The sequence below is a fragment of the Falco cherrug genome, chromosome 1, assembly GCF_023634085.1.
Source record: "Falco cherrug isolate bFalChe1 chromosome 1, bFalChe1.pri, whole genome shotgun sequence".
Lineage (NCBI taxonomy): Eukaryota > Metazoa > Chordata > Aves > Falconiformes > Falconidae > Falco > Falco cherrug.
Window position 1 is genome coordinate 20,417,991 of NC_073697.1, and position 13,052 is coordinate 20,431,042.

The 13,052-nt window shown below is 38.3% G+C and overlaps 1 protein-coding gene across 5 annotated transcripts in view; it reads left to right on the plus strand.

The window, feature by feature from the left end:
- Positions 1 to 13,052, plus strand: part of PRDM5 (PR/SET domain 5) — an 87,128-nt gene that overhangs the window by 39,989 nt on the left and 34,087 nt on the right. For 4 of the 5 annotated variants that reach the window (XR_008729842.1, XM_055696400.1, XM_055696408.1 and 1 more), the window contains 2 exons: positions 4,002 to 4,095; positions 9,488 to 9,648. Coding sequence is in view for 4 of the 5 variants with exons in the window: in XM_055696400.1 (XP_055552375.1) it covers positions 4,002 to 4,095; positions 9,488 to 9,648 (255 nt within the window). In the remaining variant the exon portion in view is untranslated. Of the gene's footprint in view, positions 1 to 2,472; positions 2,565 to 4,001; positions 4,096 to 9,487; positions 9,649 to 13,052 lie in introns of all 5 variants that reach the window. The other variant, XM_055696405.1, reaches the window with a different exon arrangement.

Below are 13,052 nucleotides of genomic sequence, written 5' to 3' on the forward strand. Positions count from 1 at the left end.
GGATTAAGTATGAATGAGTAAACACTTTGACCCAATTCTGTGTTTAAAGCAGCAGCACCACTAGCATAAGTAAGGATTAGAGACTTCACTAATGGGAAAAATATTAAAATTTAGATAGATTTAGTGAGTGCCTTATTTTGACAGAATTCCTTAAAGCATGTTGGAATGCTTATTTCCTGAACCTGTTTGCACATAGTACTGGCTGTAAATCAATGCTGTCCTATAATGAAAGAAACTTATTCCTATGTTTACATGAAGTTTACCCAAACAGCTGTGAATATTCACCCATCCACACTTAGGTCTCTAATTTCACTTGCTAAATGAAGAGATGAGCATGAGACAGGAGATTGACATAGATGTCCTGTCCTGAATGGCTTCTTTAGACATGCCTCCATTCATTAAACAGTGTAAATAAGGAGACATAGTAGATAATGAAGGGGAGTAAGGATGTGTATACACAAAACGAATTGTAAGGTATAAATAAGTCAAGGATGTGGTAATTTAGGATGCCAAAATAGTTTTAAGTGCCATGATTTTGGGAGGGCTGCACTACTACTAGGAGATGATGATAGTTCTTTTGCTTGTTCACAGGAATGCTGATCCAGTAACTGGAAATTTAAACCCTTTACCATGTATCATACTTCTGTGTATTTCTTCAAATTGGGTTTTTAATGGTTCTTTAGGTGTGTATTCCTTTAAGATGTCCTCCTAGGTTTTGTTTTCTTTTGGAGGAAGAAAATTTGGACTCTGAATAAGTTCACAGTGCTTTTTTGAGTTCCAGGACACAGTTACTGCGCTGGTAGCAGGGAACTTAGAAACCTGCACTAGGAATGATGGGTATAGTAGTTAAAAACAGTTAAATCAACAGCATTTAACAGAAAACATGCTTTCAGGTTGGATAGCAACATGCTTGAAAAAACTCTTGGGTTTTAGAGCAGCGCTATGTACTGTTTATTTGTAGTAGGAAACAGGATACATCTACATTTTATGCCTTTGAATTCCTATTTTGTGTGTTGGATGGAAATTTGTTGTTGCTGTTGTTTGTGATTCCTTTATGGGGGTGGTTTAATACAATTTTGTGTTGGAAGTACCAGAATAAAAATGGCTCCCGCAACATGTGCTTTTAACCATTTTTCAGGTGTGGGTGAATGTTGGGTCATTCAGAAGGAATGTCTGGGTCATAACGGAAGGAGATTAGTTACTCACATTTCACAGGATTTCACTGGGAGATACACTTAGCAACTCCACCATTTATCTGCTCTGTTCAGTAGAGCATTGTGATGGGAACCCTAATTTAGCACATGTTAGATCCTTATAGCTACAGATCTGAGAGGCAGGAGCTAACTCATAGTCTTCCTGTAGTACCTCTGGTGTGCTGTTTCTGCATACAGGTAGTATGCTGCTCTGTGTAGGTGCACGTGAAAGCTTGGTCTCTTCTTGAGGATGTCAGCACTGGGAAGTGTTACGCGAGTGGAACTAGCTCAGATGTCTTTTGAGAAAGCTCAGACTATATGACTGAGTGATCCTATGAAGAATATGGTTCCATTTTTGTGACAAGGGAAGAGAATAGTATCTTAATTTCAAAGAGGCAAATGCAGTATTGGATTGTGCTACAGAAAAAAAGTACCCATCTTTCATCCAGGTTACATTGGATGAAGGTGCATGTTCTGTGCCATATAACGCAGACTACTTCCACCCAGGAGAAGGTGAAGTTTTTGCCCCATCTGCTCCTTTGTTGCTATGTATAGAGGATGAATTCAGATAATAAAATATGAGGATATGACAGTAAGTAGAAATAGGTCAGCAGACACAGGATTTTAAAGGGTTTATGGTTAATCCAGGGTTATTTGGTCCTGTGGAGCATAATGAATTGAAACAACTGTGTTCCCTCAGTTTCTCTATTGGGAATAAGTAGCCTTGGGCTGTGTTTAAGACTCCACAAATGCTATGGTAGGAAAGGCTGCCATGAAATATTCTGTAAGAGCCCATCCTCAGTTGCTTTAATTGTATGGCTGTCCCCTGTTGTGACTGAATGGAAGCCACCTCTGATCTGGAACCTATTTGTACAAAAAAGGACAGTATTAGAACCAACATGCTTCTTTGGGGGATACCTTTCCTCATTAAGAATTGCGTGGCTTTTTGTAATAGACCTAGCTTGTTTCTGGGTCATTCACAAAAGAGGCAAATGATCTGTATACCCTTGCATGTGGGTATGCCTAGTTAGGTGTTTTTATTTGTAGTGAAGTTAAAATGTGCAGATGAATACTTGTATTTTGACCGAAAGACTAGGAGAACTGTCAGGGAGATGCTAAGTAGGAATTTTGTACAAATCGCTGTGCTCTTCAGAACTATCACTCAAGTGGTGAGTGTTCTAAAAAAGGGCATTTTTTTAAATAAACAAGATGAATTTTGCGCTCGTGAAAGGTGCCAGATTGACAGCCCTAGAGACTGAACCCTTCTATTTATCCACAGAACAGGTACAGCACAGACAGCAGCACTGCGAGCTTCCCCACAGTGTCTCGTCAATATGTCTCAACCCTGTTCTGGAGGAACCACCTGTTGAGGTGAGAAGGTAGTTCAGTCTCTTCATGTCCTGTCAATCCTTGGCCTGACTGCTGAGACTGCCAAGCAGGGTGTCAACTAATGTAAACTGTGATGTAAACCTATGGAAGCTGAACTGCAACATTCAGCAGATTTTATGTAATGTGTGATATATTCCACACATTTGATGGTGCTCCAGTTGCCTTTTTGCTAAGTGACATAGGCTGAGGTCAAGGAATTGACTTTGAATCCAAAGCCTCTGTATTCTGTTGCAAGTACTCTAATGTTTTGGTACTGTTGTGTACGTAAGAGGATGTTTGTGTTAAAGATAATCTGGGTTCAAGGCCCTCAGTCTACATCAAAATAAATATGCTGACTCCACACAGTCCTTTTTTCTCCATAGTTTAAGAGTAGCTATAAATGTCATAAGGTATGATTAGCAGACATAGATTATATTAATATGTACTATGCTAATATTTACCCTCAGTCTACAAAATTAATTCATCTACCTAATTTCATTCATATTATGAAACACTTATTGTCCATCCCCTTTTCCTCTTGGCCTTTCAGCTTCTGCATAAGGTCCTTGTGAGCTAATACAATGTTTAGACACTGACGCTTTAAAAGCTTGCTTTCCTTTGCAAAAATAGTAGGAAATTGGGTAGATAATAAATTGTACGGATTAATGTACTATCTGCAGTGGGACAGCCCTTAATAACACTAGGAAACAGGGAAAGTGCTTTGAAATTTAAAAAAGTAGGATGAATCTGGATGTTTCCCAAGCTCCAGAAAAGAAATCTTCTTCAGGAACTCTGCAGTTTGAGACTCATCCAAGCTTAACCTTTTATTTTATTTATGGCTTTGAGTCTGTTTCTCAGCTGTGACAATTTTTTCTACAGCAAACAAGTACTTCTGTACTGATGCTTCTATGTTTTTTGGGGGATTTTTTATCTCTTAATACAAGAAGCTGAAACAAGGATATGTAAGACCAGTCTCATAATTTGAGAAATTTTCTTTGCCAAATTTTAGATGGTATCTTGAGATAATCAGGTCAGTTATCAAACATAACTGAGAAGAAAGGTTTTGTGTACATGTGTTTAATTTTAAAGGATTTATTCATATTATTAAGTACTTAAGGCCCCAGTGTTAGTACTGATGAAGCAATGCAACTGAGCTTCTATTTTTTTTCCCCTTGGTTATTCTATATATTATTTCTCTTTATATGCACACCTCCTGTAACACTTCTGAGAACTGGGAAGGTAAATTTGTGCAGTAGCTGCTATGCTGACTTTCAGGATTCTGGATAATGGCAGAATGGTTGTTTTAATTCTTCATCCCCTGGAGTTTCAAATTGCTATGATACCCCTCCTGAATCCAGTCTAGAAAATTAGCTATAATTACTGTAATGACAGTTAATTGATTTCGCTGAGCCTTTCCTCTGACATGTTTTTCATCTGCAGACGCATTCTGAAGAGAGACCATTCCAGTGTGAGGAATGCAAAGCTTTGTTCCGAACCCCATTCTCTCTACAAAGACATCTGTTAATCCATAACAGTAAGTGCTAAGTCAGAGAGGAAGAAGAACTTCCTCATTTCTCACATTTGACTGAGAAAAACAGACATATGGCACCTTGCTCCAATATGCAACTTGCTATATTAAATTAGTATTATTATTCAACTCTAACCCCAGGGAGTTAGAAAATTCAGAGTCAAATCCAAACCTCATCTTTAAAGGCACTTAAATGCAAATCCAGATATGCTGTAGAAAATCTAGCAATGACTTGAGGTCTGATGACAAGAGATTTATTTCTGCTTTAAGTGTGATAGTGTTACCTCCATTTTAAGAAAGGAGAAATGGAAGCAAAGATAACTTGGTGGCTTACTCAGCTTCTGTAGGTAATCCAGTTTAGAGCTTGAAACTGAGTCTCTCTCCTGTGCCAGCCCAGGCTGATGTTTTCTGCCCCTGGCATAGAATTAGGAGCCCAGAGAAATGCTGTGGCTGTTTTCCCTCATGAGCCACTTGTTCTTGGCATTTTGTACTGGTTTTTAACTGACTGTTAAAAAAGATTTTGGTGGAATTTTCTCCATCTTTACAGAGCCTTAGACTACCATTCAACCCTGTGAATGTCAGCAATTTAGATTTTTAGAAAATATTTGTGATCTAAAATCCTTGTAGCTTAGAAGGACACAAACCACAAACCTTTCTTTTTTTAATCCTGTTTAGCAATGTTTCTGTTAGCTTAGACCAGCGAGTTTTGTTTGTTCTTTTACAGTTATTTTTCAAAGTTGCTGGAATTTCATAAAGCATTGAAATTTTGTACAATCTTTTTCCAATGTGCAATGTTAAAAATGATGGGGGAAAGAGTTAAAACCCTGTTCAGTAATGTGTATTGTAATGAACCAAAGATTTGCAGAATATCCAAAAGCAGAAATTCACAGTATGCAGAGTTGTAGGCCTTGGAAGAGGTCTCTAAAAACATATACTTTGGCCATTTCTTTGAAGAGGTTGGGAGCTCAGGAAATTTGAGATCTTTAAGTTAGGGTTGTGATTTGTGGCAGGTTTAGCTGTTCCTGAACCACCACTATTTAAGCAAATATTAAATATATCAGACTGTGAAATGTAGTGGTACAATGTCTAGTCAGTCTTCCTTGGTGCAAAAGGAGACCTGTCTTGCTGAAGGACAGGGTAGGTGTTTGAAGGTGATAACTTCTGCCATATTGGCTAGAACTGTCTCCAGAATGAGTCAAAGTCTTAAACTGATAATATTTGGTGTTTTTATTAATCATGGGGAAGATTTTGAAACCTTTATTTTTTTTCTTACTTTGCCAACTCAACAGCTGACCAGCTTCACAAGGCGGCCTTAATACAGCAGAATATAAGCAAAGCTTTTATAGCCATACTGTGTCTCTTTTGGCTGTAGAGTCCTATAAAAGAAGCGTTGACAGACCAATAGCAAAGTGAAAGTCATTACTAGGATGAACTGAAGAATAAACAGTTTTCCGTTCAAGGCTGTGATTGAAACAAGGGGCTTCTGCTATTGTCTGAGAAGAGCTTGTGTTCCCAGTGAAGATATGTAGAACTCTTCCCCTTGTGACCTAACTCAGAGTGATAAGATGTGCTGCCATGATAATGAGTTTCTCATATTTGAAGTAACTCAGAATAATAGGCATTGTCCTGCTACAGCTGGGTGAGTCCCTCTCATAACACTGAAATATACCTGGTCTATAAAGAAAGGAGAGAAACAAACCAGTATCTCTAGGTGTGTTTAGCTGGCTTTACTGTTCTGTGTTGTGGGAAAGGAAAAATTTTTTGAGAAGCTTGAAACTTCTGGGGAAATTTGAAGTTCAGCCTACATCATATGTTTTTTTAAATTCAGTGTCTCCTTTTTGTTTTAGAAGTAGGCGCTGTAGAATGACGTAGAATGACTTAAATTTTATTTTACAAAGTTAATTTAATGGAAAAAATTGTATTTCCTAAACTCACTTCTGAGGTGTTCCTGTCTTAAAATTGGAAAAGGTGTCATGGGTGCAACTGCTGAAATTCGAGATCAAATATGTCTAAATAACAAATAATTTAAAAAAAATCCAAAATTCCGCCCCCCCCCCCCCCCCCCCCCAAGTTCTAGCTGTGTGAACATAACTTGTCTTCTGTGACAGACAAGCTTTTTGTCTTAGGCATGCTCCTGATAATGCTTTTAATGGCGGTGCTGTCATTATGTCATTGGCAATGCCAGGGCTGACTCTTTATTCTCAGCTGTAGAGTTTGGAAGGATATGTGATACATAAGTGTATAGTAGCTCATACTTGGCTAGTACTACCTCATGAGGCTGTAAGAGACCTGGCTAACAAGAATGAGTAACCCTAAGCATCTTCATTTGGGTGATTCAGTTGTCTAGGATTGTGGAGACATGCATGAACAGTATTGCATTTGTTGACAAGGGCATCGTCCTTTTTACATATGTGCTTTCCAGAATAAAAATCTACATGCAGAATGTTTATTAGTAAGAGAAACACTAATTAGCTCCTTTTATAAAGGTCAGCAGAAGTGGGCACTGAAGATTGCTCATTTCACGTAAAGCACAGGTAGCTCTGATTTTCATTGTCTTCTTTTGTCGTAAGGAGAGTGCATCAGTGAAGTGGATAAAGCCAGTCCCAGTAAAGACACTCATTATGTTGTGGATTACTGGGGGAAAGCACTGTAGGATATATTATGTCAGTGCTTGGTTTTTCATCTTTGGAGGCATTTACAGATATTGATATCATAGTTTTATGTCAAGTACTCTGAAAAAGTTTCCCTCCTTTGGTGGTTTCAAGAGCTGAACTCAGTGATTTACTTTCTTGTTTACTTCCATTCTCTAGAGTGCCTAGGCACTGAAGAGAATCTGTGCGTCTCTTTTGCTATTTTATTTTGTTACAAACCTCTTGATCTAGCACAGTGCAAACCTGTTGACTGAAAATACATAATGGAAATTCTTTATTTTTTACACATTTATAACATAAATTTATTTGGTAACCTTAATACTACTCTTACCTGCCAAAGGCAATGGAAAGAGTTTATGTTTTGGCAGTGATAGTTCTTAAGCAACAGACATAGTCTTACATTTATCATATGAAATCTGTTCGTTCCTTATCCCAGGAATGAGGTATCATGAAATAGGTTGCATAGTTCTGTTTTTTCTTGCAGTTTTCTACAAGAGCATTTTCAGAGCTGCTCAAGGAGTTTCAGTACTTGCACCTTGTTGGAAGCGATTTAGGCTCTTGCTTTATGCTGTTCAGGAACCTTCCAAAACTTCCAAACTTGTGTATTAGTGTTTTAGGGTATTTTTATGAAGTTTTCGTGTATCTTTGTCTATGGCTTAAAAAAAAAAAAAAAAAGACATAACTATTCAGTGACCCAGCAGTGAGTGGAGACAGTGTTTTGATGGCTCTACTATAATGAGATATAGGGTTTCTGCTAAATAAGGAAGCTGAGGAGAAACACTGATTATTTGACTTCATCCAGGATAACTTTTGAAAAAATACCTAATTCTAGGCTTCCCATTACTTTGCACATTGAAAAAGTTTGCTAAACTGAAGCCAGGACTTGGTTAAATACATACTTGGCATTGCAGCTATATATAGTTGAAGGGTATTGTAATGTGTACACACAGAAGAGATGTGGTTGAACAGTATGTTAGTTTGAAATTCCCTGACTTTGGAGGTTTTTTGTTTGAAAACTGGTTGATCTTTTACTACCTTATTTTTTTGTTGTTGTTTGAAAGTTGTTTATGATCTGAAATCATAAGAGAAGCCTAGTTCCTATAAGAAGTAACATTTAAAAGAAATTACTTGACTATTTTTCCTTTGTTGAACAGTAGAAAATTGCATGTTACTTAAGTAAAAAAAGTAATGACTTCACTTTGTTAGCAGGGTAGTCTCATGTTCCCAAGACAAGGACTGAAGTGATTTACTGAACATTAGAAGCAGTAACAGCGTTAAACCTCCACCTAACAGCATATTAAATTGCATCCCTGCTGACCTTGAAAATTTTTTCCGAATAGCTACACTGAAAGTATTTTAAGATAACACAACTTAGACTGTAATACCTTTCATCATATTCTTCTTGTGTCATCCAAGACAAAACCACTTTTGTTTCCAAACCAACAGAGAATGAGAGGTTGTGGGGAGGGGGGCAGTTATGGTTGATTTATGGGAAGGGAAACAGGTTATCTAGGCTTTGGAATGTGGGTACTTGAGGCACCACTGTATTGATAAGCTTCACTTGTGTGTATTACATGTGTAATATATAATAAAAAAGTTTTTTGGTGCTTCAACATGTAGCATCAAATGGGCTTTAATATGCAGTATACTGAAAACAATTTCCATTCCTATTGGCCTTTGCACTGGGACCAAGGCTGGGATGATTTTATCCTTTAATGAGCTATAGGAAAGAAATGAGTGTACCTCTACATGTGCATCATTGCTACTGGAAAAAGTAGCTTGTGCTTATACAAGTCTGTCTTACTCATATGGATCAGGAGGCTGCAGATCAGACCTCTGTCTTGAAAAATAAAAAGTGGAGGATGGACCTTAAATTATGGCCATCTTTCTTTGTGCTGTAACTGCCTGGGAGGTTTTTTGGGATATGGGCACCTGATTTCCAGTTTCAACTGTGGATTTCTGAATGAGTGCTGTTGCAGATGTTTAACTTGTAATTCTAATCAAGAAGTCAACAATTAGAAGAGAATATTCTCTTCTGCATTCCACAGTAGTCATAAAAAGAAGGCTCATTGTAATGATTTCTCTGAAGAATCACATCTCTTTTTTTTTTTTTTCTTTTTCTTCTCCCGAAAATATGTATGCAGATTTTCAGAATACAATGTCTCTTCCCCTCTCTTAGGTAATTCATTTGAATTTTAAAACTCTTAGCAATATTAACATGGCCTCTGCCATAACCTTCAATGATATCACTGCAGTTTGAATAGTAATACTGCAATAACAGAAGTTATTTCATCTTTGTTACATGGGTTTTCCTCTACTGATGTGGGTGAGATAGGTTACTCAAAGGAAGTATTTCTTGTTTTGAAAATTATTTCAAATTCAGGAAGATGTCTCTTACTGTTTCAGTTTCCAAAGAGGAAGCCTAGTTCATCTTTTTGCTTGTTACTATAAAGAGAGTCTATTACTGGAGGTGCTGGTAAAACCCTTGCTCTGTTTCACTGGAAGCCATTTCCAGTGGTTGCCATTTCACCTTAGGCTATAGAGTTTAATCTCATATTTCTGGCTACTTGGTTGTCATTGCTACTTCTTAATTTCCCAATGACAATTTTACCTGACACGGTGTTCCTTTTCTTTCTGTTCTCAAGACCCACCTTTTTGTTTCTTTGCTGCTTTTATTAATTTTTCTGAAACAATAAGCGTATCCACAAAAACCTGGTTTCTTTAAACCTTGTTGTTCTCTTTATAAGGTGAGAGGACCTTCAAGTGTGATCACTGTGATGCTACTTTCAAAAGAAAGGACACGTTAAATGTTCATATTCAGGTTGTACATGATGGACATAAGAAATATAAGTGTGATCTCTGCGACAAAGCTTTTGTGACACCCTCAGTCCTGAAAAGTCATAAAAAAGTGAGTAGAGTCAGTTCTGTCATATTAATTCCTTGTGTCCTTAGGGTCGTGACTAAACATAAAATCCCCAGATGCTTCTGCATTTCTGGCTTTTCACTGGAAAGCTATGATGGTGCTTAACATCCTAAAATGGTTATTGCAATAGTGGGATTCTTGATAGCATGTAGAATCTGCAGCAGGTGCATACGAATGAATCCAGTGGAGGTACCCCATCATGAGGTGTGTGACAGGATGAGACTTGCTGCATTGCTCTTACCATACTCCTTTCCACTGATGTCTGCAATGGAATTGGGGTAAACTTTAGACAAAAGCTTGCTCGCTGGTTTGGCCTGAGGTAAGATTTATGTTACAGGGAAGAAATGCGAAGAAAGTAATTGAATCAAGAACGAATCAGCTTGGGTGTTGCCACCAAATGCAGATTGTGAGTTTGCTGGAAAATCATGCATATATTATTTGTCATATTGTATGCACTTCATATATGCATGTAAAATTGTAATAACAAAACTGAGTATAACTGACTTACTTGGTACAATATTTTCAGCACATGATTATGGTGACTACTGTGCCCGGCAACAAAAATCTATGTTTAAAATTGAGGAAAAAAATGTAAAGGAGTCTTTCAATGTCTCGCCAACCCTACCGTGTCTTACAGGTGTGGGAACTAGCACATGTCTTTGGAGCCTAAACCAAGTTGTTGGCAGATAGCAGACTATTGAATTCTCTAATGTAATGGATGGCACTGCATCATTACTGTGCATTTGATGTTTAACATATTTACAGGTTGCAAAAAAGTCACTTCGTTTTCTTCTGTGTGTCTTTTAAAGGTCTTGGTAGTTCATCAAATGCATGTTAATGCATATGACGTCTGCCTGCAGTCTGTTTTAAATGCTGCTTGTCTCATGTATTAAATACACATTAAGTTATTTAGTAATTGTAGTTTCTGGAAAACGATTTCCTGTGAATGAGTGACATAACTGTGTAACCATGATGTATTTCTCCCAGATACACTTAGTGGAAGATTTTTCGGCTGTATTTCAGAAGAACTGGAATGACATGGGGTCGCCTTGTTTTTAAACTCCAGTACATGTAGTATAAGATGATTGAGATTCAAATAACCTGGTTCATCAGTTGTTCAGCATGTGAAGTCAGTGGAGTTTTGCTGTAATAGAGAGAACTTTATGTTATAGGACATTTTTCCTCTCTTTTTACATTAGTTTTAGAATAAGGAGTGTTAAAGCACATTTGTCTTTCAAGCTTGAATATATTGGTGTAAGGAACTAACCTTCAACTTGGTCATCATTGACCTGGATGAAGGGACTGAGTGTACTCTCCACAAGTTTGCTGATGATACAGAACTGGGAGGAGTGGCTGATTCACTAGAGGCTGCGCTGCCATTCAGTGAGACCTAGACAGGCTGGAGAGTTGGGTGGAGAGGAACTTAATGAAGTTCAACAAAGGCACGTGTAGGGTCCTGCACCTGGGGAACAACCCCACGCACCAGTACAGGCTGGGGGTTCACCTGCTGGAAGGCACCTCTGCGGAGAAGGACCTGGGAGTTCTAGTTGCCCATGGGCCAGCAGCGTGCCCTGGTGGCCAAGAAGGCCAATGGATGCTGGGGGGCATGAGGAGGAGCGTGGCTGGCAAGTGGAGGGATGTGGTCCTCCCCCTCTGCTCTGCCCTGGGGAGGCCGCACCTGGAGCGCTGTGCCCAGTGCTGGGCTCCCCAGTTCCAGAGAGACAGGGAACTGCTGGAGAGGGGCCAGTGGAGGGCTACAAAATGGGTGAGGGGACTGGAGCATCATCCTGATGAGGAAAGGCTGAGAGAGCTGGGCCTGTTTAGCCTGGAGAAGAGAAGACTGAGAGAGGATCTTATCAATGTCTACAAATATATTAAGGGCTAGTGTCAAGTGGACAGGGCCAGGCTCTTTTCAGCAGTGCCCAGTGACAGGGCAAGGGGCAATGGGCACAAACTGCAACATGACAAGTTCCGACCAAATACAAGGAAGAACTTCTTTACCTTGAGGGTGGCAGAGCACTGGTGCAGGCTGCCCAGAGAGGCTGTGGAGTCTCCTTCTCTGGAGACATTCAAAACCCACCTGGACACGACTCTGTGCAACCTGCTCTAGCAGACCCTGCTTTAGCAGGGGTTGGACTAGATGATCTCCAGAAGTCCCTTCCAACCCTGGCCATCCTGTGATTCTGTGATGAAAAAATAAAGGGTATACAAAATAAACTTGTGATTTGTTTCTGATTGTCTTCTTGGGGAGCAAGACTTTAGGAAGGCATAGCATCTTTCATTAGACAAGCTGATTTGTTTGGAAAAAACAGACTGCTTTTCGGACACACAGTCCTTTTCATCCTTATCTACATGTTTTAATCACTTGAGTAACAGACCTAGCCTGTAATACTGGTGCATTGATTTCAGGTTAACTTTTTGTGAAGGATCTTGCTAAGATGGATTGTGAGATCCAAAAATCAAAAATATTATCTGGAATCATTGATGAGCTCTGCATAAGTATTTAAACTTTTCCTCAGATACCTTTCTAAAAAAAATAATTCAGTATGACTCACTATTTCTCATTAAATATGGCCATATATATATTTGTATTTGTATTTTAATGGAAAACAGCTAGTGCTTATTATTTATCCTTGTTCTTTCTTTAACATTCCTTCTTAATTGTACTTGCTGTTGCTTTGTGCTGCTGTCAGACTAGGACTAGCTGTATGTTTGTGAGCCTTGTAGTTATAATGTAAGTTTTTTTTGTTGTTGTTTGGAATGAATTAATAGCTGTCTGTCTTGTATTCCCTGATGTTGCTGTTAGAGATATAAGTGACATCAAATAATCAAGATGGATTTAACGTTCATATCCCTAATGCCAGAGGATGAAAACTATGCAAGTCTGTCCAGTATTGATCTCATTTACTCTTCCTTCAGTTGCAGCATAATATGTACTGTGTGAGATAAGGTTTTTATGATATAATGAAGAATGTCTTTCATAAAATAAGAATTAATTTTCCTATTTGAGGAGAGTCATGTGCAAAGCTTGAAACCCAAAGTCAGCTGTACATATAATTTAATTATCTTTTTAGTTATTTTTCCTTTTTTCCTATTTAGTTTCCTTTTTAGTTATCTTTCCTATCCCACTTAAATGAGTTAACACTTATAAATGAAGTAATCCAAAATTCTCCACTAAAAGAGCAGTCACAGTAATAAGGAAAAAATATTCAATAGGATGATAAATCTTCAGTTCAGAATCGGATGTTAAAAGTACGGTGTGAAAAATGGTGAGAACCCATGTGTATAACTTACTTCAAGGTGGTCTGGCTGTTAACCACACAAGTTGGATGGGAGAGTTTGTGATTATTTGTTTTTTCCATTTTGAAATAATTCTTCTTATATCAGGA